Source organism: Diachasma alloeum, unplaced genomic scaffold, assembly GCF_001412515.2.
Source record: "Diachasma alloeum isolate Michigan unplaced genomic scaffold, Dall2.0 Dall_scaffold_00300, whole genome shotgun sequence".
NCBI lineage: Eukaryota > Metazoa > Arthropoda > Insecta > Hymenoptera > Braconidae > Diachasma > Diachasma alloeum.
Window position 1 is genome coordinate 1,765,261 of NW_021680439.1, and position 26,457 is coordinate 1,791,717.

Here is a 26,457-nt window from a genome sequence, read left to right on the forward strand (position 1 = left end):
ATATTAATTTTTTTAATTGTTGAAAAGATTGTAGTATAAAAAAAATATATTTGTATAGTATATATAGTATATATTATATGAAATATAGGGGTGAGTGGGGTAAAATGAAACAGTCAAAAAAACGACTATTTGACGTAATTCAAGCAAACAAAAAATTTTTATTAACTTTTTTTCATTTTCGGAAGGACTGATGAGAATAATAATTTTCCATTCAGTAAAATAGAAAATTATTGAGAAGTTTTCATGGGCGAAGATTTCGTCAATAGATTATTCGATTGAAATTCAGTATCACATTTTCCTTTCTCCCCCTCTGAGGCTCCCCCTGGGCCTTGCTCTGGCCTTTGAATTTTGCTGCTTCATTTTTTTCAATTAATCCATTGACAAAATCTTCGCCTGTTAAAACTTCTCAATAAGTTTCCATTCTACTGAATGGAAAATTATTATTCTCATTATTCTCATCAGTACTTCCAAGAATAAAAAAAAGTTGATAGAAATAGTACATTACATGCCCGTGCCTTGAAAAACAGATCACCATCCCCTACGTGCAAGCACGTGGGGGAGGGTGATATGTTTTCCATGGCGAGGTGTGTATATTAATTTTCAGGTCCCGTGACACGAAAAAAATTTTTAATAACAATTTTTTTTTGCTTTAATCAAGTCAGTCGTTTTTTTTGACTGTTTCATTTTGTCCGACTCCCCCCTACGAAATTTTTGCAAATTTTCAAATTAATCAAAATAATGATTATTGCTATCGTCTTCATTTTCGAACTCGGTCAGAAGGACATCCAAACAATTTTTTAAGCCATCATTCAATCAATTCAGAACATTTTTTTAGTTATCGTGGGACAACCGATTTTCGAAAAAATTCGAAAATTAACAAAACAAATTAATGAATTAAATCTCAATTAATGGTGATCGATAGGGCTCAATAATACCCACATTTGAAAACAAAAAGATTCAAGTCCATCCATTCATTAGCAGAAAAGCTTTGTTACCAACGTACAGATCATACAATTCAATAATAAAATAGCAAAACTCATTATATTTGGCGATAACCTTTGGTGTGAATAGGTGTAAGTCAATTCATCAAGAGATCCTTGGATGGAACATCTTAAGAAGTACAAGAAAACTTACAATAAATTTTCATGTTATGTACATTCCAAATTTAAAAAACTGAAAAAAATCAGTTTGTGTACAATTTTTACACTAAAGTCATGTGATGGACATTTCTTAAAATAATCTCTGGGCCAATGTTTAAATCATCAATCATAAATATATGAATATTCTTTATTGTCCTTAAGATCAGTCGTCAATTAATCAATCTTGTACTTCATAATTGTTTGCACTAATCATTTGAATCATTTACAAAATCTGAAGTAAAAATAAATTCAATAAAATGCAGTACATTTTAAATAGTATAACAGTTCGATATTGACTTAACGTTTCCCTTACTCTCCAAACTATTTACATTTTCGAAAAATTATCTCCCACAAATTCCCTTAAAGCTCGTCTTGAATCACAATCGGGGATCTTCTAATTCCAAGATCTGAAGTCATTTAATCTACTGTGCAAAAAATATCCAAATAGATGTACCTACATGAAAATAAATTTATTCTACATTCCTGGGGAACAACTGTCGTTCCCCCTCGTGCATAAAAATCTGCATTGCATTATACAGCAAAAACTTTCCCAATAGTTTCTTCTCCGTCATGTTCCTAGTAGCAACAATTCCGTAATATTGCCCTCTCAAACAATTACTCAAATTACTAGGGCCAAGAGCGTCGATCATTGCAGCTTCCCTGGTGAAGGCCTCCTCCTGCATTGAATTTGAAAAAACCTGTAGGGAAACAACTCCCTTCCCACTCCTCCAGATCTCCATAATTCTCTTCAGCTTATCACTAGGCTGATCATTCCTCTTTTTCCCAGTCCACAAATCAAATGCCTCATAAAGATGAGCAGCAGGTCTCGCGGATTTTCCTTTCCCAACGTAAAATATCGCCTCCAGAAAAATTCTCCAACGTTCTGATATCGATAAAGAGCCTCCAGTCCTTGGGAGATCATTAGTAACTCGAGGATCTAATAAGAGATAATTGAAAGACACTTTAGCAGCCCCTCCTCGATAATTTCTCCCTGCCGAAGGTCTCGCATACTCTTTGAACGCTTCATGCTCAATCTCTTTGTACTTTTGATGGTCTATTGTCCAATCCGTTGATAAAAGCTCTTTTGGGATATTTTTTGGGTAGTTAATCTGGGCTGGAAGTTCATTACCACATGGGGTCAATTCTTTTTGGGTAGATTTGACAGTTTTTTCCAATTTTCGAAGACGTTTCAAGTAAACGTTAAAAGTTGTATCGGTTATTGGCCCAGGAGCTTCCCCAAGGGCTATCAAACGACATCTGAGGGAGTGGTGATCGACTGATATTATACTGCAGCGACCGATGGAGGTGGGAACACTCGACGTTGATCCCAGGGACATACGTTCTGCGATAAGTAAATTTGCATGTTTCTTTTGAGAGAAAATTCTTTGGGCTTTGATGTTTTTTATTGTAGGTTTGTAGGACTTACCAAGCATGTCGATCCACGTAGATTCATTTACGACGTTGTTCATGTCCTCGGCTTTGCTGAAACGAGGGTAATGGTGAAGTTTTAACTGACTTATCTCATCAATAGGTGATAAGAATGATGATCAATGTTTGTTCGATGGTTTTTAGCAAGTCTTTTTTATTACCTAGGTGGCAGTACGCGTAATCGACGTTCGAGGAATGCGACATTTTTCTCAGGATCGAGATAAGCGTACTCCTCATCAACACTGAAGAATGAATCAACGCTACATCTGGAACTTTGGTTGAAAAAATTATTAGGACATGTGATTATAGGTGTGACGTGTGGAGATATTCACCATGTCGATTGTGTTTAATTAATATTTTTTGTACGGAAAAAGTCCAAACTGCTTGATAAGTAATCTCACGATGATACCTGAGTCCAACTTCTCAGAATGAAGCTGTTCGACTCTCTTGGCTTTGTCAATGATGACATATGACTATATTAGTTATGAAAAACCGTGAGAGCGCTTATTTAGCATTTTCGATTAGCAATGACTGAAACTCTGGATAAAGGCAGAGTACGGCGGGGGCTGAAATTGGACGGATGTCCACTCCTGGCCAAAAATCTATAGTAGACCCGCGTGAAAACTGAAGCCAATTGACTATTGATTTTATGCCTTAACCGTCAATTATCCATTCAATATATCTATCTCTGATTAATAGATCGGTTGTGTTCGACTATTTGAGTGAGATATACCTATCAAATCCTTCTCCTAGTCTCGTCCCATTAGATCTTGAGCGAACTCCCCGTGAGCTCTGACCATAGCTAGTTGAGCAGAGTTTTCAAGTTGAAAGGCGACTTGATGGAGGGAGGTAGAAAACCTCCCATGTAACATGGCAAATAAATGATTTTTTTGCTCTTTTTTTTAATGTAAAAAACTATCAATTGTTTGTTCAGAAGTAAGTAAATGGGAGCTACTTACAAAATCTGTTTCTTGTACTTGGGAATGATATAACACAGTGTTTTCTGTGTTATGTCAAACAGTTTTAGTTGTTAAGTATAAATTTCTAATTTTTAGGGATCTCTGAGTATGGAAATCAGACGGAAATTATGAATCTTAGGAGTCTTCTCCCACGATTTTGGTAATCGCTAATTCTGCATCGTGCACTGAGAAAAAAATTATTTTTGCCAAATATCCATTTACTTGAGAGAAGTATTCATTTTTTCAATACCGTATTTCTCCAGTCGAGTCATTCCCAGGCAATCCTCATTACAAGTCAATTATGACAATTATATTGCTCCAGAAGATGAGCATGTTCGTTATCGCTTTGAGTGCACTCCGACAATAATCATCAACATTGAAAAATTCATCGAAATTCTTCCCTGTAGAAAATAAGAAATTTAGGAAAAATAAATAATCTTTGAGGGGAGTTCATCCAGGGTCAAATGCAACATAGTCATCCTCTAGAGCAACATGATTGTCATAATTGAAACCTATTCAGGATGACCTGAGCATGACTCAATAGGAAAAATACGATTTTGAAAAAATAAATGCTTCTCAAGTAAATGAATGTTTGGCAAAAATAATTTTTTTCTCAGTGTGCAGGCCTGTTAAGGATGTTTATCCAAAATCGCACGTACTTAAAAAAAATATTTTCTTTTAAACTGAGAGATAAAGATATTTTCTTCACTTTAATACAAATTTCAGTCCACCAACCCATGTTTATTATTTAGAAATGAAATAGACAAAATGCACCAAATGCATGCGCTAACATGCGCTTATATCAGATAGAATCATTCAAATATTTTTTCTTTTTGCCCGGGTACCCCATATTTTTCTCTGGGCATTGGATTCAGTATGAGTTTACACATTACCTACTATTTTGATTTCTATTTTTAGAGTCTTCTAGTAGGTAAATTATCGATTTGAATATAAATTCCATAAGAGCCCGTGTATAAAGAAAAATTAGTTTATTCCTTTCTGCCGAGACTACTGCGATTAATTTTTTTTTACGTTAGAAAAATTAATTTTATATATTCTGCTGTCAGCCGAAAAAATTACAGAATTTTCCTTGACCATGAGAAAAAAACACATTTACCGACACCGGCTAAACATCCTTAAAAAATAGCATGTGCACCTCGGGCGGGGAAAACATGACTTTCCGCCCTTGATGCACAGTATAATATTTTTCTCAGTCTATTCTTGCCTTTCAGTACAGTTTTGCTGCATTCAATTTCTCCAGTTCTAATAAAAATAATAAAGTCATCATATTTTTACCTCATCATGGAGCTTAATGGTGTTCTGAAGGCATCAAAGTCTTCCAAATTTTTCGCTAGATCTTCAGAATCTCCTCCAAAACATTTCTCCATCTCCGGAGAGAACGTCGCATCCAATGTCGACGAAATATCCCCCGAATTGGCACTTCCCTCCTCCTCCAACGAGTCATTAATCAGTCGCGATACAGAAGCAAGTGGTGTTCTCCCCTTCTTCCGATAAATCTCGTCAATCTCGTTCAAAAGTCTTATCTCCTCACCCGTGGACTCTCTCTTGGGCGATGAGGTCAGTGACCTCGGGTTTGACGACCCCGGGCTTTCAAAGAAAAATTTCTTTCCCTCAACTTCAATTTTCCTCTCTTTTTTCTTCTTTCTAGTTGTCACTGGCGATTTGACCCCATTCTTGTCATTCTTATCATTTAATTTTTTCAAAGGACTATTGCACAATTTATCAATTCCCTCATTTCGAATCACATTCTCCAGCTCAACATTATAATTGACGGAAGGAACCTTCAGGAACTTTGCGTTATTCATTTCATTGTTATTCTTCCCCTTGAAATCCTCAACCTTATCCTCAACCTCATCGTCAAAAGATTTCTCCAGTTTCTTAGCAAATTCTCTGGACAGTAGTCTCCTATTAACCATTTTCAAATTCTTCTCAACGTCCGGTGAGAACTCCAAGATATCATTCTTCTTATAAGTCTTATTGAGAGGAGTTTTATCAATTTTTTCGTTGACTCTCTTCCCAACTCGAGCCACTCTCGGAACTGGAGTTTGTTTCTTAGGAGTTGAACTAGCGCTTTTGACTTGAGGAGTAACGGAAGTCGTCTTGACCGAAGGAGTCCTAAAATTCTTAGGGGTGTGATTACTCTTGAACTTCGTAGCCTCCCCCTGAATGGGAGTGGTCTCCTCCCTCTCCAGCCCCCCGATCCGGAAATTAGGAGAAGTGCTGATAATGGAACTGTCCAAATGTGCTGGAAAAACCCTCTCCTTCTTTTTCGGAGTCTCCAGATCCTTCTTGAAGTACTTGGGTTTCGGCAGAAGACTGCAGAACTTCTTCTTCCCCTCATTCTTGGCACTCTCCTTCTCCTTCAAATTAAAGTTCTCCTTCTCAGCTTTATTGAACGAGTCAGAGAGTCTGTGAATGATTTCTCCGATGAGAATCTTCTCCTCAGCAGCACTCCTCTCTTTATCCAGCATCAATATCTTCTGACCAATCATTGGAGACACGTTTTTACTTCTGCAAGTTTGGTGTCTCCTGAGTGTTATGTTGTCACTGTGGAGGGATGGTGGGTCCTCAGGGGAGGTTGAGGACTCTCGAGCCTCTGAAGTAGTCCCCCCACCTGTTGTCTCTCCAATCGTGCTCGAGGTCATCGAATCCTCAGTTAAATCGATCTCCGAGGGGACGTATTCGGCAACGACATCTCCCCTGTTCACAAGTATTTTCTCCAACTTCACCTGGATGGGTGGTCCTTCTGATACGCTCGAGTCCTCATCTTCCTGACGTTTTGTGTAATATTGCCCCAACAAAGCAATAGCTTCGTAGTAGCAACCGTCAAAAGCGTAGTGGAAGGGGCTGCGACCCTCGTCGTCGAGGGCCAAAGGGTCACCTCCATTGGCTAAGAGCAGTTCCAAGACCTTCACCCTCCCCCAAGCGGCTGCAACGTGCACTGGAGTCATTCCATCGATCGACCTGACATTAGGATCTCCTCCGTGACGCAGGAAGAGACGCGTGACGTCCTCTGCGAAGGTCTCTGACTCGTTACCTATGGGTGAAAGTGAATAAATAAATGTCAAATCAATGAGATACTTTATTAACCCTTCTAGCGCTGCGGGACACCCTCGATTTTCAGACATACCGACCACTCGCCTTCTAATGCGTAATTCTTGTTTTAAACAACAAAATATGATCACTAAACGTCAAGTAAACAATTTCCAATTAATTTTAGGCATTGGAATTATTTCTTATTAACAATTAAATCGTTCGAATCGCCCTAGTACCCAAACTATGAGGTATAGACGCACATTTTCAAATCATGAATCATCTAGAATTTAATAAGGAATAATGTTTATCTATTATCAATTTTAGTGTCTCTTTCGTAGATTCCAAGATATGAGCAATGAACTAGTTACGCGATCTGACATAGCGCTCTACCTGCGGCGCGCGGTGGGCTTGAGAGCGCTGTGTTGGGTTACGCAATTTTTTCCTTTTTCATATCTCGAAATCGAAAGGAGATATGCGAAATTGACAATAGAAAAAAAATTATTCCTTATCAAATTCTAAATGATTCGTGATCCGAAAATTTGCGTATATCTTTCATAGTTTGGGCGCTAGGGCGATTTGAATAATTAAATTGTTGATAATAAATAGTTGCAATGCCTAAAATTGATTGGAAATTGTTTACTTGACATTCCATGATCATAGTTCATTGTTCAAAAAAAGAATTACGCATTAGAACACGAGTGGTCGGTCGATTAATTTAGAAGCGCTTTTTTGGGGTGTTACTCGCATCGCGGCGCCGCGCCGTAATGTAAATCTGAGCGCGCCGTTGCCACAATTCATTCGAACAGTGGATTTGCTGATCTTCCAGCAGCCCCCGTAACCACAAGTGTGGCAACGCCGTGTGAAATATTTCCATGACACGATCACTCGCGTCGCGGTACGGCGCGGTATTTTTTATTTCCAGTTAGTATAGGAATGAATTTTCTCTAATCAGGGGCTTTGGCCGTGCTTAGAAATGGCAGAATATGCTTTTAGATAAAATAAGTGAGGCATACAGTTTTTTCATGTTATTTAATAAGTTTTTTGTTGAAAGTTATACTAAAAAATCGAATTTCACCGGCGCGGTGCGGTAGACGCGAGGAACGAAGGGTTAACATTTTTTTATTTGTACGAGGAAGGCACTACGTCTGTACTAGAGGACCGCTGTCCTGAGACTGAAGGCAATAACCAAATGAAAACTCTCACTGGGAAAATGAAAAGCGAAATAATAAAGTCTTACGATTCAAGAGGACACAGTCCTTCAAATTTCAGCATGTGCTAAGGATTAAACCGCTCTCCAGTACAGAGCACAACTAGGGATGCAAAATGGCGGTATTTTTTTACATGCGTCAAGTCAGCCGTAAATTTACCGTCTTCTGACCATTTTTTTGTGACTTGACGCATTCGTGATGCAACCTGACCGGTCAGCTTATCCAATTGTCAGTAATTGTTTCCCGTTGTCATTTATGCTAAAAAATTGTCTATCTAAATGTAATCTGACCGTCATTTTTATGCGCCATCATTTTTTTAAATTTTTCTATATGACTTTTTTTAGAATGTGAATATTAACTTAGATGGTGCTTGCCTCTACAATAGTGAGAGGATATAACCGCAACAAACAGAAGAAGAATATTAACTTAGTACGGAATCTCATATAAAAAGGAGATGTCACACGTTTATTTCTACCTTTCTGAAAGAGAAATCGCATGTATGATGATAATACTGATTTTGTTGATAATGTTACTGGTTGTGCAGATGATGTTGGTATTGGTGACTTCCAACGGAGCATATATTAAGTCTCAATTGAAGTTTTCATGGATTTGAACAAATTTTTTAAGGACTTTTAATAGAAGTTTCCATAGATTTCTATCGAAAATCCTTCGCTTTCTAACGCAAATTTTCATAGCTTTCGCTGTATCTCCCAGCAAGGATTCTCGATGGAAATTTCTATCCCTTTGCAATAAGAAAAAACCATAGATTTTCAATAGAAGTTTTCATCGTTTCCCACGAATTTCCCCTTAGTAATACTGTAGCAATTCGTATACGTGAAAGCACATATTGATTCCAATCAACTTACAATAATAACGTGATGAATCATTCAAAATGTAACATATTACCAGGTGCGCGGAGCGCGCCTTTGATCTCGTTAACAAAAAATCAGAAAGGTGCTACGAGCACTTTTCGTATTTACACTGTTAGAAAAAAAATGAAATTTTATGGACAGTTGACTACCAATTTTCAGGACAATGACACTGGATGGGATTTAGGGGCAAAAAATCATGAAATTTCAGATTTCACTGAAAATTTAGTAAAATTCGAGAATTTTAAGGGGCATAAAGACGAGAATTCCTTAATTTGTTCGAATTTCTAATCTAATATGGATATTCAGTGTCAAATTGCATTGAATTTTCAGTGAAAAAAATCGGAAATTTCACGTTTTTTTCCTTCTAAATCGCATTCAGTATCACTCCTGAAAATAAAAGAATATTTTTACCAGAATTTTCTGGTTTTCTATTCATTTTTAGGGAAAAATGGAACGAAAATTTACAGTTCTGTTTGATTTTTCCAAGGGATTCTTAATTTTCAATGACAAGATTTCCTAAAATTTCAGTGGAATTGGAACACGAATAAAATTACCGGAATTTGGCACTGAAAATTCAAACAAAAATTTTTAAAAGTGTATTATTATCAATGTAGAGAACCAGTCATATAAACCTTTTCATTGGATAAATGATGCCGTAAACATTCTCATTTGAGAAATAATTGAAGAACCCTCTCAAACATATGGTGCCTAAAACAGGCTATCTGCTAATAAAATTTAAAAATTTGCGCCTAATTTTGAAATAACACGGTAAGAAGAATGATGAACGATATTTGTCGCGCTCTATCTAGATGTAAAATGACCGTCAAGATTTTTTTTGGTAATTTTGGTGACGCAAAATTCTGTCACCTTTTTTCTGGTCAAAAATGATCAGTGATTGGGCTTCGGTCAGTGACGTGTAATTTACGTGTGAAATGACGGTAAATTGACCGGTCAGCTATGTCAGTTACATCCCTAAGCACAACGGATCGTAAATTAGTCTGTTTCTAAAATTGTTTTCTCAGTATGTCATAAATTTTTGTCGAGTAGTTTTTGTAAAATAATAAAAGAGCTGTACTGGAATATTCCAACATTACCGATTACTAGGTGGAAGGGGGAGATGCCGTGCATGGGGAGCAGGATGTTGGGGTCTGCTTCCTTGTGCTCCAGGAGGGTAGTGACTTGATTGATGTTGTTGTCTTCCAGACCGTCACGCAGAGAGGATGCTAGGAAGAGCTCTTTTGGCTTCGGGGTTGACATTTTTCGAGTTTAGAAGTCAATATGATCAGTTTAGGTAATCACTAATTTTTCAAAAGCTGTTGTTGATTTAAATGATTTCACGGTTTCGTTTCCTTCATTTGGTTTTTCTACAATTTTTCCAATATTTTTTCATCGCAATTAGAAGATTATTTGATGATTTTGGAAAACAATTTGGCGAGTTTCGTCAATTTCAGAGAATTTCCTTGAAGATGATTTCGAAATTTCTACATGAGATTCTGTTTGTTTCAATTGTTTGCAGATATATGGAGAGTTTTCAAGTGTTTGGTGACTTTTTCATCGATAATTTCTGGTTTTTGAATAAAAATTTATATTTCAAAATTGTCGAGGGGATCTTATTTAATTTTTCCCTCCTTTTCCTTGTTTTTTCAGAGTTTCAACGTAATTTTTGACCTTGTTGACACTGTCGATTCTCCCAAAATAGATAATTATGAGAGCTTATCTATTAGAATTTATATTATATTGTTTTCCAAAAAGAATTGATAGTGGTAATGTGGCAGTTTGAGTCAGTTTTGTTGAGTTTTTCTCAGTAACTTTTGATAAACAGTCGACCACATCTAAACACTGTCGCTCTCGAGGGCGCTCGAGGTCAAACAGATACTAAACACTTCATATCGGTGATAATCAAATGAATAATGGGACTAAAACTCACGAAGATTGTTCGTGTTTACATCATTAACTTATCGAACGTCGAGGGTAAGAATGGGGAGAATGAACGTTGGAAATTATCGGAGCATCAAAATATTTGAACACTCGCGACTTGTCAAATCCACCGGTTAATCAGATTTGATTTCGGAGCAGGAATGTCCCCCGAGTTCCCTCGATAATCACACAAAAAAAGATGATTACTGCGGCAAATCTTTCTGTATATTGTTCGACCATTAATTCGATTGTTTTCACTGTTTTTAACCATTAAGTTTCATTATTTGTGCGCACAAAAACAAATGACAGGCGACTCCCACAGGACTCCGCGAACTCTACTGCCGCATGCGGCGGTGGCTCAAAGTTCATAATAACGCGGGAACATTCGAAATCGTTGTCAGGGGCAACGGGAATTTATGGGAATTTTTGAGGCTATTGACTAAACAGCACTTTCATGCACCGGGAAAACAACTTGTGATTTTTTTCGTCTTTTCAGAGATATTTTGAGGTGGAAAGAGTGTAAGATGGCGTTTGATTTTGAGGAGAGCATTACTCAGCTCATAAGGCAGCCTTCGGTGCAATATAATGCTCCTCCTAGGTAAATGAAAACTTTTTCGTTGATCAATTTTCAGTTCTTAAGCTTTTTAAAGGATATAATCCACTAATCTTTTGTGAATAGAAAAGCATTAAGGGGATACATCGGTGAAATTTAAGTTTTCACCGGGTCTTGAGAACCATTGAACAGTTTGTGATATATGACGGAATTTGGGAATAACTGGGGGAACTCGCGGATCCGATCGATTTTACCCCGATAACCACGAAAAACTTCATTTTTTCCTGTTTTTATCTTCAAAGTGCTCCTTGCGCCGTAGTTTTCATGTGATTTTAGCTTTTTTTTAAATGTTCGTTACATCACGTACGAAAAAATCCTATGGAGAATTCGAACATTTCGGATAGGATTTTTTCTATAAGATTTTCTATAGGAATTCCTGTAGGATTTTTTCGTATGGTATTCCAAAGAATAAAGTTAAGCATCCGTTTTACTGTATTTTCAATAGATCATGAATAAATGAATTTTTAATGTCATAAATTTTTCGTGTCTCTACAATAGAAAAATCGAATTCTGTTGACTTTTTCTATTGAATGTTTTCTATTGAACATGTCAATAGAATCAGCCAAAAACTAATAGAAAGTTTAATAGAAATTCAATAGAATTTTCTAACGAATTCGATAGGTTTTTCTATTAAATTTTTTCGTGCGTGGTGTATAGTACATCCTTAAAAAAAATAAAACCGTATGGAAAGTACGGCGCAAGGAACATTTGGAAGGTAAAAATAGGAAACAAGCAGGATTGTAAGCCTTTTTGGCAGAAGCCATGTGACATTTACTTTTTTTTTCTACCAATTCCATTGGTAATAAGCTTCCGAATGGATCCGTACAATTTCGCAGATGATTACTCAAAAAGCTATTCATATTGGTAAGAGGAATAAACCACACCGACCTCTGATTCTGTCAGAGTTATACAATTTCATCCTGTAATGTCATAAGATCTACAATTTTACCAAATTTTAACTTCTACCTCTGTCATGGCTATGGCATTTCATTAAATACAAAATACCATAAATTGTTATTATGCCTTTTTAAGTCATATAAAGACGAAAATCATTGATATAATGACGATGTGTATATAATTTTTTAGAAAAAAAGATTTTTGGATAAATTGCTCTATGTCCGGATGTACTGAATCGATTGACACAAAATTTTATACATAACTGTGGGCTCATAATACAAATTAGTACGCAAAATCTCAGATATCTAGTCTAAATTTTACGCGTATTATGGACACCACATTAACTTTAAAATGAAAAAATTAGAAAAACGCTGATATCTCGAAAACTTTGTATGGGAGGATATGCATATTTTGATTGATCTTGATAGAAGATACCATGACAAATATTTTGAAAAAAAAAGTGAATCGGCCCAGTAGTTCAGGAGATATTGAGCATAATAGTTTTTTACAAAAAGGTGAATATCGTCGAAACTACTCATCCGATTCAACTCGTGAACAATACACTTCTGTAGTATCATACGACCTATAATCATACTAAATTTCAACTTCCTATCTTCAATTTTCAGGGACTTATCGTGCCCACAACATTTTTTCAACAAAAATCAAAAATGTCGATTATTATTAAACTGACCCTAGTTACGTAGCAATATTATGATTTGTTTCAATAGATATTATCGTAAGGAATACTTTCCCGCCAAAAAACTTCAACTCGGTCGCCTAGTTTTTTGGATATTGAAGAAAAAAGATTTTTGAGAAATTGCTATGTCTCGGAAACTTGGGCCGATTGAGCTGAATTTGCGCCCACAAATGCTCCAAAGTAATACCAATTATACGACAAAATTTCAGATTTTTAGCTCAAACTTTAATCCTTTTTTTGGGGGGATTTATAAAAAATTTCCGAAAAATCGGTATACACATTCGGACATACATACACACATTTTCAAAAAACATCATATTTTCACGTTTCATGACATTCTACATCATTTCCAAGCAAAATTACGAGATCGTCAAAATGACGGGTCACAAGGCTTCCATTCGGAAGCAAAAAAGAAGTTTTTCGTGGTTATACGGGGCAAAATCGATCGGGTCCACCATTTTTCCTAGTTATTCTCATGTTCCGTCATATATCACAAACTGTTCAATGGGTCCAGTAAACACTTTTAAATTTGACCGACGTATCCCCTTAAGATATTTTGTCTGAAATAAGTAAACGGTGACCTTAATTTGCAATTTCAATGATTATATCTATTTGCAATTTACATAGAACGTTTGTCATTGCGGTTGAATTATGCACGAATTTCTTCAATTTTTTTTTTCATTTTATCAACAATCCAAATTCTTTTCGTCCCTCTGTACGCGAAATTCTACTTCACACGCGTTGTGATGAAAAACTGAGTTTGATAGGGGCGAGTGGGGTAAAATGTACACTTTTCACAGCTTTTGCTTCTGAATGGAAGCATTGTAATCGTTTAAATTTTGGATTTTTGTGTTATATCGACCCGTTATGATCCAAAAAGTCCAAAAATACAATTTTTAATCCGTGTCGATACGTGTGTGAGTAATCAAATTTTTCTTCAATTGTTCGTTAATGAATGGATGGAATTGAATCTTCGTGTTTTCAAATGTAGGTATTAATTTAGATTAAATTCATCGATTAGTTTTTTTAATTTTTGAATTTTTACGAAAATCGGTTGTCCCACGATAACTGAAAACCAAAATGTGCTGAATCGATTGGATGGCTTAAAAAACTTGTTTGAATGTCCCTTTGACCGAGTTCAAAGATGAAGGCGATAGCAATAATCGTTATTTTGATTTATTCGAAAATTTTCAAAAATTTTGTGTTTTTTGAAAATCAAAATTCCGGAAATATCTTCGAATATCATGCTTCAAATGAATTTAATCATAGCTTAAAATGTTCGTTTTAATGCAATTAAGTCGATGATAAAAGATCATTACGATAGCTATATTGGTTGATTTGATTTTTATGATTGTTGAAAATTTTGAATTCTTCATGAATTTCGCTGAAAGTGAGCTTTCTGATGGTTTCTTTAAATGCGATGTTTCAAATTCATTCAAGTATGTGTAAATAAAGTTTGTCTATTGACATTTTATCGAAAGGCTGAGAGAGGCTGAGGGGAGAGATAGAACCGTAAAACAGACAATCGGTTGTATAGAAGAAAGGGATAATAAGAATAATGATGATGATAACATGCAACTAAGTTGAAAATCTGATAAAATTAGTTGAAAAGAAATCTTATCCAATTTCATAAAATGAAATAAACAATGAATTATACATAATAGAAAGAAATGATGTACAAAATAATCATTTGAAAGCATATTGCTAATTTCTTAGCAAGAATAACTATACTATATACAATACAAGAGCAATTTCCCACTTGTTTTAATATTGATAATGACTCATTGAATTGATAATGAAACGAGATTTTTTTCCATGGAAAGTACAATTCACTTTATGTAACTCGTGGTAAATGACGACAGTGTGATTGTAATATGAATTAATAATTCAACACGAACTCATCCAAGGATTTATCTTGCAAATTATTTCTTTCCGTTATTACCCAAAGACTACTAGTCTAGACTCTAGATCCTAGAGATTTATTTTTTTTGATTAGGATATAATTGAAACTGCATTGATTCTCAATTACAAGTGACTTTAGTCAAGAAAGTTGTAGGAATTTGTTACATAGAAAATATCATGACTTACAAAAAATGTTTGTCAATTAATTAAAATAAAAATTGTCAATTCCGCTGCCATCAGTAAATTGAAAAATTAATACACCTAATGACTTTTTTTATCGGTTTAGATACATCTCGAAATTTCGGGATTCGGTGAGAAGTGCATCAATGGAGGGAAAAAGTTCCCACAAGACTCTGGGAGTTCCTAATATCCGACTCCGATCTCCAAGTGAATTTTTAAGAAAAAATTCGAGACTTGAGATGAAGAGAGACGATATAAACCACAAGCACTATCATATTCCTAATTATCAGCATAAATTACCGCCTTGGGAGAAAGTCAAAATTTCGAAGAAAAAAACGGATGGAGTTGGTGATGCTGAGAAAGATAAATCTCCAGGTCGCAACTTCGCAAAACAAAATATCATTGATGCCAAGAAACTCCAGCCACGAAAACCGAGAATGTATTATGTCGACGACAGAAGAGGAAGTTCACACCCATTAATTCCTAGTGGACTTTACCCGCTCTACAGAGATCGAATGGTAATCAGCCCATTTGACAATCCACCCGGAAGGAATTTCATTAATAAAACATCAATGCCTCAACTATTCCAATTTTCCGCTCTAAAAATCCGCATTATCAAAAATTTTTTAGCTGAATCTAGAAGTTGCAACAATCTCGAATAGTACATTTCGTCATTAGGCAGAAAAAAACTTTTTTAGCTCATATTATTGTATTCGCAAGACAATGTCGTTTTACGGCCAGATCGTATCCGTCAAACGCCGTTTATGGATATTGCGAAGAAATAGTATACTTCGATACGAGTGAGACGGAATTTTCACGAGTGTGAAGTTGACAATCACACGAGCTGAAAATTCCTGTCTCATATGTGTCGAACAATATTTTCTCTTACACGGTATGACCCTTACGAGGTGTGACCCTCGAGACGTATGATCCTGGCGAGGTATGTACTCGTGACTTTTATCACCCTCGCGAGGTATAATCTTTGCGAAGCTTTGCGGTTTACGATGGAAGGTAACGTCGGCTGGTTTTTTTGGATTTTTTACATTTATTATGTCATTTGCGGGTTTTTTACAATGTCATGTAAGAAACTACGGTTATCGACAGGTGCACAACTCTGGTGACTGTCTGGCGTGACGTGTTGATCTCGTCAGCGTATAGTATGTTTGAGGGCTTGACTACGAATTCATTATTAACGTTAATAAACCATTTAAAAGGAAAATTTGACCAACGTAAAAAGATGGAAAGAAAGAATCGCCTGAATTGTATTAAAAATATCGATACCCCAAACATTCCACTATTTTTCTCTCTCTAAAAAATTAGAATTTGAGAAAACTGTTTTGAAGAAAAGACTCGGCAATAAAAGGGCAAGAGGGAATCGATGAATTATTCAATTGAATGATTTCTATCAAATGAATTCAGTCAACAAAGGAACTTTTTATCATAATTATCATCATAATGCTGGTATTTTTTTCCTCATTTAGAATTCGAAGGAGTCGTTGGGAAAAAAATCTGTGGAAGGAAAGGACGGAGTAGAACGCCCAGTCCCGAGAAAAATCAATTCTGAGGACAGACAAGTATTATCTGGAATCGAGGGTCAACCGGAAACTCCTATCCGAGCCGAAGAGAAACACAGGGAGACTCAAGAGATTCCGGAAAAAGATTCTAAACCTTCTGACCCTCCTAAACCACTTCAACCTACTGAGAGTGCAGTTGTAACTTCTAAAAAAAAGAAAGAAGCAATGTGCCGATATGTCACTGATGAAGAACGTGCTGAGCTTTTATATGTGAGTAGAATCACCTGCAAAAGTACTCAGAAGGAATCGGTAATGGAAAGTGCTGAACCATCGTGAAAATATATAGCAAATTCTATTAGTTTTTTGTTGATATTCTATTGAAAAATTTGACAATTTGTCGACACGCTTTTTAAGGGGTCTACACAATAAATTTGGGCAAAATGTGACAAAGTACTAGCGAACTAAATATGAAAAGATCCAGACCAAATCAGCAGACGGAAAAAGTTGGTGCTGGGGATTATTGTCTCAATTTTTTTTTCTGAAAGGTGGCCATTAGACAAAAATTTTGATGAAAGAAAAATTGAAAAATGTTGATAATTGAGGGAGTTGGGATTTTTTGAAAAAGGCTAGTTTTAGTCGAAAAAATTTTTTTTTTCGAAATTGATTTCAATATTTCTGTGGGGTTTCAAACTATCGAATCGCCCTTTAGCATACTGATAGAACATGAAAAACCCTTCTAAATGAGATGTCATACATAGCATTACCTCCAGTTTAATGGAGTTTACACGAGAAAACGTTTTTTTTTTTCGTTAAGTACTCAAAAAGCTAATTTTTTTTAAGGATAATCGGGTGAGCCCGGAGGGTTGGAAAAAAAGCAGCCATTTTTTCTTTTTTTTTACGTATTCTTTAAATGATGGAAAAGGCGTGTGCAAAGTTTCAGACTGCTGGGGAGCATGGTTAATTTATTATGAATTTTAGAAAAAGTGATCATTCAACCCGTGATCTTAAGGGGGATAGCCACGGTGACGCGCCGGAAAAATCGTCTCATTTGTCTTTTTTTTTTCACTTATCAAACTGGAGTATATGGCTAAATAAGAGTTAGTAATATACTTGATGATGTTTAAACAATGAGAAAATAATTTTTTATTGACAAAATATTAATTTTTTAACAATTTTATGAATTATCAAATGCAAGGCTCTTTTTCGGCTCGTCCCATCGATATTCGAAATTTTCTGCTTCTGAAACAAAAATATGTTTGAGTTTCATGAATAATGAGAGTATAAGTATCGTTGTACTGGCGGATTTCGAAAAAAAAAAAAAAATGGTTGAAAGTACAACAATTGTTCAATAAGCCCTGCTCCGAGGCATCACGTAAAAACACTACGAACAACGAAATAATACAGAAAAAAAAATTCCATACGACCGACGATAGTGGTGGCTGTGCTGAATCATGTAAAGTTCGATTTTTCATATTCGGATAAATAGTTTCCGAGTTATCATTGGGACAAGGACGGAAAAACGTGTTTCGAGAAAAACGCGTTCAAAGTTTTTCTACCTACCGGGCGTTCGTAGCGGGCCCGGTATATCGTTCTCGGGCGGATGGTCACATACATTCAATTCTGTACTCCGAAACGAAAATTGATTGTTCACTTACCATAGTTCATCAATTCCGGGACCGTAATGTGAATCTTCCTCATCAGTGCTACTCTTCGATTTATTGGAGAGGCTCACTGGAGATGAACTCGTAGAGCGACATTCAGCATTTTCGATACGGTCGGCATCCTTTCGCTTGCAGAATTCGTACATTACTGGCCCAATTTTGACACCGAGGAAGTCTACCACTTTCAAAACTGCTATCATACCATCATTAAATATAATAGTAGCAAGAGAAAGGGCAATGTCAACAATTACAGCGCCACTAGAATTAAATTTTGGAGCCATTTGCCACACCATTGAATTAAAACTCTCATTGTTGTTCTGCGTAAAACCACCTAGACATCGCTCCAATAATTCTCGCTTCGTTAATTCCTCATATATCGGTATCAATAATTCAGCAATATTCTCGGGAAGTGGTGGTTTGTCAGAATAAGAGTCAAGGGTACCATTCGCAACAGCTTTTTGGAAGCGGCACCATGAATCAGGGCCTTCTGGACACAAATAATGTCGAGGATTTTCTGCAGTAGATGTCATGTGATATAAAGTTGCCCACATATCATTGTACATCTCATGTACGGTCTTGTGTGCATTCCGTCGAATAGCCAGGCCATAATAAGTCGACATTTCTCTGGATTCTTTGTCAATTTTCCCTTGCCTCCTATGCCTTTGTGGCATTTTTTCAACCCATCTATACGATTATCGACGCGTTTTTGTGCATGATTCGTACATTCTTTTTTTTGCACAACAGGTTTATTGTTGTATGGAGCAGCACTGACGACCCCCTTGTAGGTTTTAGTATCACCATCTCCAATATACTTTGTGTACTTCAAATTGTGTAAAGTCTCGGACCGCTTGAACATTTCCACAATTCCGTCCACTTCCATTTTTCCAGCAGAGCCTTCATGATTCAATTTGCATTTTTTTGAATGTCTTTCTTTTAGTTCGTCGAAATTAGGAGTTCCTTTCAATGAATCTAAATGCATACAACCTTTACAGGAACTGCTTTTCATAATCACATCTACAACTTTCCCAGAGTAGACTCCAATCAAAGATGCAATGCCGTATAAAGATTTGAAACCTCTTTTTTTCCAACTCCCGTCGCCAGATACATAAATTCCATCAATTTCATCCACATTTAATTTATTCACCATAGCAACCACCTCTGCCTTTGCACCTTGCGAGAGCGCCAAGTCACGCACAATTTTTGCAGCGGCGCTAATAGTTTCCACTATCTTATCATAGAAACTATGAAAAATAGGCCGCGGTAGATCCATGAATGCACAAAAATTTTCAGCTCCAGTCAGACCTATTCCCACTAATCTCATCGCAAAAATAAATCTGCTATTCACCTCGTAGGCATTGTTTATCAGTGGGCAAGAGTCAATAAATATAGGGTCACATTTTTCACAATTCACTGTCAACTTGAATCCTAGAACGCATGTGCTACATTCCTGGAATTCTACTTGACCACCACAATTTTTACACGACACATGATTCGCGAGTGTTGTAAAAACAGTAACAAAATTTAATATTCGATAACCGATTGTTGCGTCCGTGCTGCCTTCGAAATAATTTTCACCCTGTAACTTTCGGGCTGCAGTACTTGATAATTTCCCGGAGCCTCTCTCAATCTCAAATCTATTCCGAGGGCGTCTGAATTTTACCCCGTCTCTCATTGGCCTTGCTCTCCGTTGTCTAGATCCTTTTCTATCCATGATACTCAAAAAATATTGAAAATTAGAAAATTAATTCACTCTACAAGATACAAATGACTAACGCGTTCAGCAGCGTCAGCGTTGCACTAAATGTTTAGACAAACTGAAATCTTGAACACAGGTTTTGTTTACCTGCTCATTTATGAAGTCATTTTCACCTCTCGTGGGTGGATTTTCCATTACAATCAATGGTAATATGCATTACAAATGATGGCAAACATTTCCCCCTGGGCTTTGTTGACGGGAAAAGAATAGAGCGACGAGGGATTGCTACCTGAGCACGAGGGACACGAGTCCAGCAGCGCGGCTGCACCTGCTGCAATATAAACGGTCACCACTGGGCTAATTCTTAGAATTTTTAAATGAAACTTTATGAGTATACTTTTGAAGGCATATACCTTTGGAAAAGGCAAAAAAAAATTCGAATTTTTTAAAATTTTACCGTGGCTATCCCCCTTAAGGAAATCACCAAAAACAATTGCAAAACCCAAGGAAAAAATGCAGCCAGTCATGAAACTTTAGATACATTTAGAACATGTGATCAATGAGTTTTTGAGTGAAAAAGATTGTTGCCTAGGAGCATTGTTTATTAATAATAGCGAAAAAAGTACTGAAAAATTAAATTTCTGCGCACGCAGCCCAAACGAGCAGCAGCAAATAACGTCCCAAGTACCGATCGGGTGGGGGTAGCGCGGTCAATTTAAGCGTCTCTTAAGAGAGCGATGAAGCGTTGTGATTGGAGCTCTCTCGAGCCAGTGGTACCAGCTCCTGGTGGAAAAAAAACTACCGACGATGTTGCCACTTTTTCGCATGGATTAATGTTTTTTCATTTATAAAAAAAAAAACAATCTGAAAACCATTAAATGCGTGGCACAGATACAAATAAATTTGATTAGCTCCAAAAATAATTTTTGACCAGAGATTGTCCCTAATATTGCCTGAATTTTTAATCCGAATGGGAAAAATTTTTTTATTCAGCGATTGGTTTTCTGCAGGAAAACAATAGAAACCCTTCCGCTTCACCTCCTACATTTCCTCCTCGCCCGATTATCCTTAAATATGAAATTTTTCCCAAAAATTATCAATAAAATGTCAAAAATTTTGGCGCCAATTAGAGTTTGCCTTTCGAAATAGTTCGGCGGTTATCAATTTTTTCATCGAGACAAGTATTGAAAATGACCAAAATCGCTGTTATTCATGCAATTATCGTCCAAATGAATGAATATTTAGTTAAATATTTGCAGATGGTGGAGGTTAAACCCGGTATATTCTATTATTTATCTTCAGTATAATTTTTTGAGTGAAAAAGTTACTGATATGTCATATAATAATCACGAATGGTGAAAAACACTTTGACATTTGGCTTTCGCGGGTCACGAGGGTCATGACCCTCTGCTTCTGCTTGCCTGCCTCTCATTTTTGATCTGCGTGATTTTTAGACGTGCCTTTTCCGCAGGCGGGAGATAAATCAAGAGAAATAATTTGAAGGCGATCCCGTTTGGACCTTGTGGTTATTTCACCCTTGAAATTATCCACCCTGATTTTGTTGTTTGGCCCTAGCGTTAGTTTGGCCATTATGAGTTATAGTGGTTATGACCGTTGCGATGTTTCACCCTCGCTTCACCCCGAATCGCTCGGTATGACCCTTGCGAGGTATGATTCTTGCGACATGTGACCCTCCCCATATGAAAAAATATCACGGTTTTGCTCACGCCAATGAAGATCGTCAAGTGAGTTTTCGACATGTCAAATAGCTTAAAAATCCCCCATGTAATTTACCTAGTTTATGACGAGTCAGAAACCCTGTAATTTACCTGAGGTAATTTACTTGCCCAACCCTGCCCCTCACATTGTTGACAATGTACTAGCCGATAAAAGAAGTTATATTTATCTGTATTAAACTCTTACAAGTATGGGCACAAAGTCTCACCCAACATTATCGTTGATTTGTTCAATAAACTAACGATAAAAGTAATTTGCGCAATTTCTGCAATTATCCAGTATACGCCATGTTTGATGTTGTGTCTCGAAAATAATCTTATTAACTTATGACTATTTTATAAGTCCATCCTCTCTTTGCCCAATTGCGGAGACCGCTTGGATAGAAAATGTTAAATAGAAAATTCTTCACAGAAAATATTGATAGATTCTGATCTTGCTATACAATTTATTCTGTTCTAATTGAAATTTTCGATTTTTTTTCCACCATATTTTCTTCTCTTCTTATTGAAAAAGTCACGCAAAATAACTGGGGAAATATAAGCCGAGGAATTTCTGTAGATATAATCGTAAGGATAATCGGGCGAGGAGGAAATGTACACTGAGAAAAAAAATTCTAATATCTGAAACATATTTTCTTGAGACACGTAATTTTTCTTCAACTGTTTAATTCTCCCAGGCATCTTAACTCACGTGGCCCGAGAAAGGTCTCATGCTTTAACATATTCTTGTTCTCAAGTATGATTTTGTTGTAAATGAACTCACTCAAATCACGTATAAGAACCGTCAATCTTCAAGTATTTATTCTTTTCATGATTTTTTTGTTATGCAGTTGCAATATTTAGATATGTAATACATTTATGATATAATGCGCAACGATATTGATAAATGAGAATTCATTCGAGTTCCGTGAATTGCAAGCATTCTGAGATTTAAACCTTTGAAAATAATTTACTTCTCTCAAGTAAATATGGTCTACGTATCAGAAAATTTTTCTCTCAGTGTTGGAGGTGAGGCGGAGGGGTTTCTATTGTTTTCCCGCAGAAAACCAATCGCTGAACAAAAAAATCTTTCCCATTCGGATTTAAAATTCAGGCAATATTAGGGAGTATCTCCGGTTGAAAATTATTTTTGGAGCTAATCAAATTTATTTGTATCTGTTCCACGCATTGAATAGTCTTCAGATTGTTTTTTAAATAAATGAATAAATATTAATCCATGCGAATTGTCGGTTATTATGCGAGTTATCTTTTAACATAACATGCGAGTTATCTTTTTTGTCACCAGGATCTGGTAGCACTGGCTCGAGGGAGCTCCAATCACAACGCTTCATCGCTCTCTCGAGAGACGTTTAAATTGACCGCACTACCCCCAGCCGATCGGTACCTGAGACGTTGCTGCTCGTTTGGGCTGCGTGCGCAGAAATGTTGTGTTTCAGTACTTTTTTCGCTATTATTAATAAACAATGCTCCTAGGCGACAATCTTTTTCACTCAAAAAAATCATTGATCACATGTTCTAAATGTGTTTAAAGTTTCATGACTTTGCTTGCATTTTTTCCTTGGGTTTTGCAGTTTTTTTTTTGTGATTTCCATAAGATCACGCGTTAGATGACCACTTTTTCAAAAATTCATAATAAATTAACCATGCTCCCTAGCAGTCTGAAACTTTGCACACGCCTTTTCCATCATTTGAAGATTACGTGAAAAAAAATGGCTGCTTTTTTTCCAACCCTTCCAGCTCGCCCAATTATCCTTAACAGAATAACTTGTGCAGCACGACAAAATCTATTGTTTTTTAATACGATTGTTTCTGTTGAACATTTTTATTGAAAAAACGCGTAGAATAGATACGGGATTTTTCCTTAGAAGTCCCATAGAATTACTTGAAAATGCACTGTTCTATGTTCAACCGTTTTTGATTATGCTTTTAGAATTTTGAACAAAAAATGTCTTCCATAGAATCGGTCTCCATTAAGATGGTTCAGTATTTTTTAAGGAGATACGTCAGTGAAATTTAAAAGTCTTCAGTGGGCCTTGGGACATATTGAACAGTCTGTGATATATGACGGAATGTGGGAATAACTCGCGAACCCGGTCGATTTTGCCCCGTATAACTACCAAAAACTTCATTTTTTCCTGTTTTTACCTTCAAAATGCTCCTTGCGCCGTAGTTTTCATGGGATTTTAGTTTTTTGTTAATATTTGTTATACTCCAAACAATAAGGTTAAGCATCCGTTTTGCTTTATTCATAATAGATCATGAATAAATGAATTTTTAATTTTATAAATTTTTCAGGGTTCTAGAGCAGTAGAGTAAAATTTATAAAATTCAAAATTCAGTTCGCCACTGGACTAGTAGAATAATCATTAATAAATAAATAACTAATTGAATTCATTATCTCATTTAGGGAATGAAGAAAAAATTCGAAGAGCTCATGCATGAATTCCAGGTTCTCCCCTTTCTCACAGACACTCCTCCAAAAGCCAAAAGGAAAGCAAAAATGGAGAAAGACTTGAATCAATTGGAGAAAGACATCGATTTAATTGAACGCCATCCTCGTATCTACGTTTATGAGGGAAATCAGTAGATTTGGACACATTTAAATTCATAAACCACCGAAAAATTCATGAAGAAATTTAATGAATATCAATAGATAAAGAAGAACAATTTTATAAATTTCTTTCCCAATGTATTCCAATTTTCCAAATTACGTGGAATTCGGATAATCAAATGAAGGTCCTCTAGTTGTGTAATATCGATTGCGACAATGATTCAGCCCATTAAACTTTCATCAGCTTATCAGTCGATTAACGACTCAATTTATTAATTACGTGGCCATGTGTACATCCTAGCAGTTGCCCACATTACATTTACATATGAACATTTGAGGTACATCATGAAGAACGTTGACCGATAAGGTGAGCAACCTTCAATTTATGCATGTATTATCACCCTATTACCCATTAGACTCGTTGATAGACATCACCGAATCTGAGGAAGATTGAAAAAATTCACGTGAGAACATTTTTCTTGAGCGAAAGGATAATTATGGGCAAACTGACAAGTCCGTTCCCTTCGTTTTCAGAGTTGGGAAATATAGATTAGCCAAAGTGGGGGTTGCTACGAAGGGAACGGACTCGTCACTCCGACAGTAAGTGCACGGAGAAGATTTTTGAAAAAATTATGGAAAGACTCAAGTTATTATCAAACGAAATTGGGTTCAAAATTTTTTTTAGCCTGTACCGTCAACAGAAAAAAAATGCGAAAAAATGGTGAATTTTGTTTGTTTGCTCAATAGTATATTTTAGGGCGAGTGCCATGGGGTTTTGTACTCGCGTGGAGTTGGCGTCCGAGTCGAAGGCGAGAAATAATATACACACCTCGCCATGGAAAACATATCACCCTCTCCCACGTACTTGCCATCCTCGCCTTCAGCTCGGAAGGCAATCTTGCACGTGGAGGACGGTGATCTGTTTTCCAAGGCTCGGGCATGTAATGTACTATTTCGTCCCGGCGGGCGCAAGGTGCTCATTTCCCTCCCGCTTCGCTTTGGGACGGAAATCTGACTTGGCACTTACGCCAAGGCGAAAAATACCGTTCTAACCACGGGAAATAAAATAAAGGACCCTCACCCACCTGCTGACGTAATTCCGCATGTGGACTCGACTCCTTTATTTTACCTCCCTAGGTTAGAAATCTACTATACTGGTTGTCATGGAATTTGTATTGAAATGTAAAAATTTATTCAGAATTTCATGGAAAATTACACCACACAGCCAAATGAATATTTTCGGCCGAGCGATGAAGCTAATGATGAAATAGTAATTTACCTAACGAGTTAGTAAATGACATTTTTATTGGGCGGATATTGTAATTCAACTTGTCAAAAACGTCATTCACTATGAGTTGTATAAAATTTTTGTCGCAAAGCTTCTGTAAATCGACACTTGATAGACAAACGAGCTACCAATATCATATAGGTATGTGCTGTCGGTTTCCTCTAAAGCACGCAGTTGGAAAATAATTCAATATTTTACTCTTCAACTTCTAATAGAATGTATCAGGAATAAGTGAGTATTGCATGTCACGTACACTAGACATCCCTGCAGATAAATAATTCTTCATTTACATAATTTTTTTAACGATTTTATCACTTTCCCCGGCCGGGATTTGAACTTGAAACCTTTCGAACATAAATCTCAAGCTTCAAACATAGCGCCAATGACAAAGACGATGATGACAACGCTGGGTGAAAATGGTCGAAACCACGCAGAAATATTTTTAGTCCCAAATCGCAAGCATATCAGTCGATGAACCAAAAAAAATTAAATAGTAAAATCAATTGATAGCATTGATAGCTTCTAATAAAATTAATGTCCCTAATGGTAACAATTTTTTACAATCCATTCTTTGTTACCATCTTTAGTGGCCCATCCAGAGTAATAAACTGCCGCAAGCAAATTTATTATCAGCCTATTCAAAGTTACGACGTATCATTTGTGCGTTCAGCTGTGACACCTAAGCTTTAAACTACTGGGTCATACACCTTGATTATCGAAATAATTTCACATCACGTCTTTGCAGGTGCTGTCAGGTCGTGACACAATTTTTACTCAATTTCCTTTTTTTTCAGCCTCGCTGTCGGCTCGGGCTGCAATCATATGAGCTAGAAATGTTTTTTTAGGCCGTATGACGAACAATATTTTTGTCATAACGGCTATAAGTAGCGATTAAATGCTGCCTTACGGCCGGAATGACAAAAAAAATTTGACGAATATGAATGCAGATACATACAAATCCTCATATCCTCATATTTGTCAGAAAAAATTGCTTCGCCCTAATGACGAAAATACTATTTCACTTCCCTCTTTCTCTCTTTCCTTCCTCCCTCGAATTTAAAAAACAAAAAGGAACAAATGAATTTCAGTTTAGTCGATTGCCCACATTTTGTTCAATATGGAATTATTTGATTGATGAGTAA

At 36.4% G+C, this 26,457-nt stretch overlaps 2 protein-coding genes across 2 annotated transcripts; one reads left to right on the top strand and one right to left on the bottom strand.

Moving 5' to 3' along the window:
* Positions 1 to 1,273: 1,273 nt before the first annotated feature.
* Positions 1,274 to 10,903, bottom strand: LOC107039511. The gene is made up of 5 exons (XM_015259155.1): positions 9,758 to 10,903; positions 4,823 to 6,584; positions 2,729 to 2,839; positions 2,566 to 2,621; positions 1,274 to 2,481 (listed from the first exon to the last, which is right to left on the bottom strand). Exons 1-5 carry the CDS (start codon positions 9,918 to 9,920, stop codon positions 1,610 to 1,612), a joined length of 2,964 nt encoding a protein of 987 aa, XP_015114641.1. The 5' UTR covers positions 9,921 to 10,903; the 3' UTR covers positions 1,274 to 1,609.
* Positions 10,904 to 11,104: 201 nt separating this feature from the next.
* Positions 11,105 to 24,063, top strand: LOC107039480 (enkurin). Its single transcript, XM_015259098.1, has 4 exons — positions 11,105 to 11,178; positions 14,976 to 15,387; positions 16,351 to 16,653; positions 23,884 to 24,063. The coding sequence occupies exons 1-4, from the start codon at positions 11,105 to 11,107 to the stop codon at positions 24,061 to 24,063; spliced, it is 969 nt and encodes a 322-aa protein (XP_015114584.1).
* The last annotated feature ends 2,394 nt before the right edge of the window (positions 24,064 to 26,457 follow it).